This window comes from Argiope bruennichi, chromosome 1 (genome assembly GCF_947563725.1).
Source record: "Argiope bruennichi chromosome 1, qqArgBrue1.1, whole genome shotgun sequence".
Taxonomy (NCBI): domain Eukaryota; kingdom Metazoa; phylum Arthropoda; class Arachnida; order Araneae; family Araneidae; genus Argiope; species Argiope bruennichi.
The window spans coordinates 129,988,197-129,996,952 of record NC_079151.1 but is presented as its reverse complement, the minus strand read 5'-3'; the positions used below and the strand labels follow the sequence as shown (position 1 = coordinate 129,996,952).

Below are 8,756 nucleotides of genomic sequence, written 5' to 3'. Positions count from 1 at the left end.
TATTATTATTTCGGCTCATATAACTGCGCATTAGCCTTCATTATTTTCAGATTAAATTTATAATTTCTAATTTTAATATTCAATAAAAATTACTAGATCACTGTATAAAAAAGATGTAGTTTTAAGAGTTTGATATAATATAAGAAAAGAATTTAGTTGGTGATTAAAGTGAATACTTTTATTTGAATAATTTATTTTTTCGATTGTATATATTTTATACTTATTATTAATTTATGAATTTCAATAAAAAAATTTTGTTTTTCTGAACTTTATATTTTTTGGTGACGCGCTGTTTGTTGGTGTTTTTAGCTCATGGATTTGTGGTTTATTTTATTTTATTTATTTCGTGGGAAAAAAGAGAATAAATAAACAAATCTTGTTATTTTCTTTCGATAAGTATTTATTTTTATAATTTGTCATTAAAAGAATATGTAAGATATAATTTTTGTTTTAAAAATTTGAACCAACTAGATGAAATCTCATTTCGTAGGTAATGAGAAAATTAAAAATATTCAATTCTTATTTATTTTTTGACTGATGGTCAAAGTTTGGATATAAAAAAAAAAGGTATGCATATTCATATACTTATTTATTAAATTTTGACGAAAGAAATTTTGTTTTAGATTATTGACACTTAGAATTGCGTAACCCCAAATTGTATTTCATTTAATTTTCTTATAATATTTCTTATGTACATTTTTTGGTGATATTGCTTAATCTTTTCCTTCTTTTCAATGTAAAGTTTTATACTATATAAAGCAAAAAATATTACGCACAAATTTTTTTTGTTTGTTTATATTTTCCTATTTGTATTGTATTTTCATTTGATACAGCCATTAATGAAGTAATTTCCAATGCACCATTGAAAATTTGACCTATATAAAAATTCTTATTTCACAAAAATATTTTTGTATGTTGATTATGTTTTAAAGCAAAATTTCCAGTAGGTTAAAAACATTGCCTTTTTAATCTGAAACAGAATTCTAAAAGATTATTTAGAAGGAAAGAGTTCTAATTTTTCTTGAACTGTTCAAATGAAGTCCTTGAACTCAAGTCTATTAATAATTACAGATTTTTGATTTGATAACCCAAGATTTTTATCCTGTATACAGTAAAGAATGATCTTACATTAAAGAAAAAAAAAGTATAGTTTAAATCAGTCTTTTAAAATATGCATATGATTCAAAGGTAATTAATTGTAAGCAATATTACAATATATATATATTATTCTTTTATTTGAAAAAAAAAAAAAAAATAGGAGTGTACAGTAAAACCACAATTATTTCATATAACCTTTGAAAATGACATACTTACAAAAAATCTTTATAATATTAACATTTCTTAATATCTATATATTTTATTAAATATATTTTTGTTTATTCTTAGACCTTTATTTTTATTTATTCTTTAGAATTTTTCTTATTTATGTTTTCGATTTATTTAATATTCAAATAAACATAATAAATTCATTTTCCATGGTGTACTGGTGAAATGTTTTCTAGTTGTTGTTAAAAATTATACTTTTTGATTTTATAGCCATAAAAATTTCAGAATGATGTAACATTATATTTATTAAGATATGCAAGATGTATCATTATAAGATCTATCTGGATATTTATATGCATGCTTATTTATTTCAAGTAATCTAGTTAAAACTGATTGTATTGTGATATATCTTCTCATCCTTTACTAATATAATTAAACTAGTTACATTTAACTTCCGCAGGTATGGAAAAAAAGGATATGGTATTATTTACACAATTATCTTGACACTTTTTACATTAAAAGCTCTGTTGAGTTGTTAGAAATCTATATAAGAAGACTTTTATATGACACATTGATTAAAATAGTTTTGCAACTCTGTTTAATGACAATGCAAATGAACTATTATTTATTAAATTTTCATAAAATGCTTTTCTGTTTGTAAGAATTTTTTAAAAAAATCGATATTGAAGAATATTTTTGGTTGAGTATTACGTAAAAGCATAATGCCAATAATAAAGGTAATTTTCTTTTAAAAAAGGCAAATTTTTTCCTTTGTACTTTTATAAATTATATTATGAACTATCACCATAAGATTGTAATTATTTTTTTTCCCCTATGAAGTTTATACATAATGAAACCCTTTCTTCCTTCATTTACTATGACTTTAAAAGAAGACTTTGTTACTACTGTTTTTCTTTATATATATTTAATTCCAACTTCTTTATTCGCATGTTTATCTCTTTATTGAAACTGTATATAGCCAAGTGTTCTCATGTCTTCAAATGGCAACATTTCATTGATTGAGAAAATAGCCAAATGTTGCTAAACATATATATTTTTTTAAATTAATGATTTTCCAAATATTGAATTAAATATTATATGAAGATCTACAGATTGGTGATCATTTTAACTGGGAATTTGAGTTCTTTACATTAGCAGTTTATTTAACTGTAACATTGCACTCAAATATTCTATCATCAATTTTTTTTACACTTTTAATATACTTTATATAAGAACTCTCTTAATTATTATCTTACCTAAATGATTTATAGAAAATTAATCAGAATATAATTTCAGCAATGCCACAATGATTTACTGATTGGGTATGCAAGCGGATAATTCTAAACACTGTTTGAAGTTTTATATTATGTTTCAAATTTTTGTTTTAGATTTTTTTCCCCCTTTTTACTTGCTTTCTTAGTTTTTTTGCCATTATGAAAGCTATGCGTAATTAATACTTATGAAAAAGATAAGAAATAATAAATGATTATAGCAGGTTTCTCAGGTGTCATTGAATTTTATTTTAATGTATAGAGCCACAAAAAATTTTTTTTTTTTTTTTTTTTTTGGAGGTCATTGAAATGTTCTTGAAAATTTATATTAACATTAATTACATTTCATTGCTTGGAAAAAACAGAAAACAAATTTTTGTAACAAAGGAAAAAGAGTGTCTTTTTATAAAAATATTTAGAAGGTCAAAATCATTATGAGAAATTATGGAGGTAATTAAGATTATGATGATGTTATCCTATGGCCCGATCACAGCTTAAAAGGACTTTCCCTATAGAAGTTGAAGGTTTTAATGAAAAAAATTTGGGGTTTTAGATTAATTGAAATAATAAAATGGAGTAGAAAATTTTCAAAAACATAAGTACTTAGATTATATGGAGAAAATATTGTTTAAATATATTGACAAAATGGGTGTACATGGTATTTTCAAAATAAGGAAATGATTTAGCAAAAGACACAGTACAGAAAAGCAAATGATCGTAAAGCATGTTTTTGGGGAAATTCTTAAAGAAGAAACTCATTTTGGATCATCTTGTATCACAGGAAATAATAATGATTTGAAAACTTCATTATTGATTTTGTTTGCACTGTACATTGTTTATAGACATTTTTGTAAAAGTAGTGCATATATTTGGAACAATATAAAAGATCTCTTTTTTTTAAAATGTAAATATTTCATGATTTTTTTTCTACCACATACAAAGCTTTTCCCAAATCATTTGAAAGTTGTTGAATATGTGACACCTTATCATTAAAATAGAATATTTGTAGTTAATATACTTTAACTATGCATATGAAAATGAAGGTTTTTTTTTTCTTATTAAATCCAGATATAAAGGGGAATTTATATAAAAAATCATTTTAATACTTTTAAGATTCAGAAAGATATTGATATTGCTGGCAGTTGAATTTCATCTGCACAGTCAGCAACTAAATTATGAAAGTCATCCAAAAATTCTCAGTTTTTTTAACCTTAAATCATATTATGGTTATATTGAATTGCATAAATATGCTTATAAAATGCTTAATAAATATGCTTATAGAGATATGCTTGATAGATTGTAACTTCTTGACATAAATACATATGAATTGTTTATCGTTTCTATATTTTACTGTGTAATAACTATTCAATAACAATGACCATATTTAGTGCATGAGCAAATTCCTCTACCATTATTTATTACAAAAATTATGACAATAGCGACTAAAGATTTCATCAATATATGAACTCTCTCCATATCAGAATTAAATTTATAAATCAGACTGTGATGTATGAAGTTTTTTCTTTTATGCATATAAATATCTTTTAGTTAATTGAATTGAAAAGAAAAAAAAAAAAATGGAAAAGTAAGTAAACTAAATTAAAAGGAGAAAAGTTACAGTGAACTTAACATTTTAGGGATACATAAATGCTAAACTGTGTTATCGATATTAATTAATATATATATATATTTTCTTACTAAAAAAGTCCCTGTATTTTTATACCTGAAATACAGGGGATTCTGGTTCTTTTCATTTTCAGTGGAAACTCTAATGTTAACACTCTTATGTTGGCATAAGTTCTTTCTTTTACAGAATCGTGATCTAGATAATTGGCCAATTAATAATAGCAAATGGTTTTTTTTTTTTTTTTTTTCAAAATGTTTGAAATGCATTAGTTATATTCTTTTTAAATAAGTCAGGAATTTGGGGTCCTTTCTCTATTTTGTATAACTTTTAATAATGCACACAATTTGAAATGAAAAATGGGGGGGGGGGGCAATTTTCATGAATTTGTACATATTGAGCATTTGATATCTAAACATAATTTTGCATCACAGAATCAAGTTATTTTATTGCAACCCTTTTTTCCCCCTTTCTTAAATCATTATGACTGATTTATTTGTAAACAGATTTTTAAATTTGATGCTCCAAATAATACCATAAACAATTAATCTAAACATACTATGACATTTATTTTCTTTAAATGATTTATACTTTTTTCATTTTGGTTAAGATATATGAATTAGAAGATATTTGTATAGATTCTTTATTTGCATCAAATTTACCATCGTTATATAAAGTATGTTATAAAGCTAAAGAGTTCGATAAAAAGTTGGTAGGCCAAATGTTTCTTAAAAAATAAATATCTTTTGATTTTTTTTTTGTATATTTTAATTATATTGTTCAAAATTTATATATATATATATATATATATATAACATTAATCATGTTATTTTATTTCACAGAATTTGAATTATTTAGTAAGCTATGTCTACTAATCAACCTTGGACAGGAGATGCTATTGATGTAGCTCTGGCTGCTGATTTTGAAGGTAGCTTGTCATGTTTAGGTATTGAACTTGGAACTGAAAATTATGACATGAGGTAATTTGTTTTGATAATTTTTTCTTTGAATTTATGATAATGTGTATATTTTTACTTTCATAGATATTGTATACTTTTTTAACAGATTACAATCATTACTTTTACTTTTATCAATCACTTTTGGTTCAATCAATTACTTTTTGGTTATTATAATTTCATAGTATACAAAATTTCCTCTTTACACTCATTAATTTTGTAAATGAGTAACTGTCAAGTTGAAAAACAAAATCAACTTTTTCTTTCAGTTTATTCTATAAGATTGTTATACTGTTCAGTCACAAAAAAAGGGTGGGTGGGGGGGTTATAAAGATATAGTAACAGTTTTTTAAAAATTAATTTTAGTTTTTTCTGGGTTTTTTGTTTGTTTGTTTCTTTTTGATTAAGCAATAAAGCAGACAAGATTATAACTTGTATAAGATAAGATTATAAAGATTATAATCTCATTTTATTTGTGCTTTTCGTTCATGTTTCTTAAGACACATTAATTATTATTTATCTATTTATTATTATTATAGTGCACCACTACATTCTTTGATCCAGAGTGTGTCTAATGGTGATTATACTGGATCTCATGAAAATGGGTAAATGACCCTTTTTTTTAAAGTATATTTTTATTTTAAAGTAGAAACTAAATGCAACCTTATAACTGTAATTCGAAAAATCAATATGAAATTCCCTTTTTCATTTGTAACAGCATATATTTTATATCAGCTGCTGAATAATTTGTGATAAAAAGCATTTCATTATTTAATTTAATTTTTTTCTTGGCATTTTGCGAATTTATAAAGTTTATATTTATTTATGTAAGTAAATATTTTTAACATAAAGTCTTTATAAAATATTTTATACATAGGTTCATAATAAGCATTATTGAGACTTACTTAAACATATATTATTATATATACTTTTTTCTTATATTTCTTTTTCCCTGTCATTCTGCAAAAGAGGATGAATCTGCAGTATAGCAAATAGAGACAATGCAAAAATAAATTGATCTAAAGTAGTTTTCATAAATTAGAGTTTTGTTACCCCATTTTCATAAAACTGATTACAACCCAATTCTGAGAAATACATTTTTAAATGAAGTATTAAATAATTAGTTATCAAAATCATTAATGCTTAAAAATTCTTATTCCAACAAAATTTGTTGACATCATTTAGCTTTATACTGTTTGCAAATGAAAATTGGAGAATTTGAAAGAAGGCCGTATGATCTCAGTTTTGTTTTGCATGGCTGTACTTGAAGTTACAACTCTCAGTTTACAAAAAAAAAAAAAAAAAAAAAAAAAAACCTTAATTTAAAATTTAATATAACTTTCTATTCCTTTTCAAACAATAGCTGCTTTATAGTTTTTGAAACTTAGCTATAAATTATTTTTCCAGTGATACTTCTTCAAGAGAGAGTCCATTTCCTCCTGTAGAGCCAATAAGAAACATGTATTCCACTCAGGCTAAGAAAACTCGTCTTGCTTTGAGTGCCGAGGAAGATACTTCAAGTGCCATTAAACGTTTTTGTACTAGTACTGAAGATAAAGAAAATAGTGATAGCTCTCAAAGCTCTAGGTATGTTAAAAGTATTGTTCACTTGGTGAAATTTTAGGAATCTTTACATTTGTATAGCAGTCCTGTATAGTATTATTGCCTTCTTTCACTCCCTCTCCATAGGAAAAAAAAAAAAAAAAAAAAAAGAATATCAATTTATATGCATTGTAATATTGCTTGCAAAATTATATAATTAGATTTCTTAATGAATGCAATTAAATCAAATCAGTTGAAGATACCATTAGTATAACCTATGAATATATAAATGTAAATTATATTTAAAGATAATTTTTCTCTTTGTGTGTGTGTTTAGAATGATCATTTAAAATTCCCTTCTGAAAATTTAAATAATATTATTGTAAATCAAATTTAAGATTTAATGTCAAATTTTTATGCTTTGTGCACATTGAGCTTGTTCATGGAACAAAGGTTTATATATTTTTTTAAATCATTGGCAGTAATATTATTCTAAAATTAGTGTTTTTCTTTTCTCTGTTTATTTAAAAATAGTTTTGGATTATTTCTATTTCTATTTTTTCTGCAGCTATATAAAGGAAAAAGGATGCTTTAAGAAATTATTGATTCTGGCATGTTCTAATTTGAATAATGCATATTTTGTTCAAATATGCATTATTCAAAGCTCGGATTGTATCTATTGTTTGAAATTCTTCTATAGTTTCTTTAGTAGTTCTATACTTCTATAGTTTCTTAATTTGTTTATTTATTTTTCCCCTTAAATAAGAGTAATAATAAGTAATAGTAGTCCCCTTGAGAAGAGTAAGAGTTTGTCCCCTTAATAATACTATATATTTCTTTTAATTTTTTATTGAAATGTTTGCCAATTTAAGTCTTATTGCATATCTTCTGTACTATAGTTAAAAAATATGATATCAGTTTCCCATAACTTATAATTCCAAAATGTATTATTAAAATAGCATATTGATCAAGTAAATTCTTTTATTTTTCCTGTGTGTTATCGAAATAGAATTTAAATGTAAAAAAGACACAAAGTTTTAAAGAAATCAGCTTAAATATTTCGCATTTGTGATCATAAGAAATGAAAAGAGATCTATTTGTAAGAAAATATTCATGGAATTCGCATATAGATTTTTTTTACTTAATATTATTTATTTATAAAAAATGCCTGCGCTCTGTTACGATTTTAAGTTTCTTTTTTTTATATGCATAACTTCATAATAAATCTGGTTAAAACAAAAAAAATATTAAATTCTTATGCTACTTTTTTTTATATGTTATAAAGATTCTTATTGAATCAAGAGAATATAAGTAATGGCTATTATTATTACATACGATATTTTAGCACTCAAGCTAAAACTTCAAATAATTGTGTTTGTATTCTGAGGTTGCATCCAAATGGAAAGACTCTTTTACCAATGTCTAGACAAAAAAATAAAACAATAACTATATATTTGCTAGATTTAGAGTCTATTCTGGCCAAGAATTATAATAGCATCTCTTAAGCATGCAGAGGGAGGAGAGGGAAAATAAAAATAACAGATTTAGAAAGCATGGTCGCAGAAAATGAATTTGTTCTCTCTTGATTTGGTGTTGGGATTATGTCATTTTTAACTGTTAATCAAACAAGAAGACTTATTCTTGATAAGATATTTTTATTCTTAATGATATTGTGTTAATTCATAGACACACACACACACACACAAAAAAAAAAAAAATGAAAATTGGTAGTAAAAAAAATAAAAACATAATGATCAGGTTAAATAGAGAAGTTTAAAAAATGCATTCATAGCCAATTGAAATTTTAAATTTGTTACATTATTTCTCTTTTTTAGTTGCTATTTCATTTCTTCATTTATAAATGATACAATGCCATCATGATGGTATTCAATGGCATTCTCTCTTGATGATATTCCTGAATGAATAAAATCTTGATGCTGATATAAGATTTTTTTTCATCCTTTTTCCTGAAACAAGTGAATTTATTTGCTGATGATTGTTTCCTTACTCAGTATTAATTTTCTGAAAACTTATTTGTATTTAGTTACTTTTCTCTTATGAGTGGTACTAATTTTGTTTACTGGAAAAGTTTTTTTC

At 24.0% G+C, this 8,756-nt stretch overlaps 1 protein-coding gene across 2 annotated transcripts in view; it reads left to right on the top strand.

Moving 5' to 3' along the window:
- Positions 1-316: 316 nt before the first annotated feature.
- The window catches only part of LOC129977239 (transcription factor CP2-like), a 29,323-nt gene continuing 20,883 nt past the window's right edge, over positions 317-8,756 (top strand). The window contains exons 1-4 of one of the 2 annotated variants that reach the window (XM_056090545.1): positions 635-657; positions 5,004-5,141; positions 5,657-5,722; positions 6,525-6,704. In XM_056090545.1, the coding sequence (XP_055946520.1) occupies positions 5,026-5,141; positions 5,657-5,722; positions 6,525-6,704 (362 nt within the window). In that variant the 5' untranslated portion in view covers positions 635-657; positions 5,004-5,025. Of the gene's footprint in view, positions 568-634; positions 658-5,003; positions 5,142-5,656; positions 5,723-6,524; positions 6,705-8,756 lie in introns of those variants that run through there. The other variant, XM_056090546.1, reaches the window with a different exon arrangement.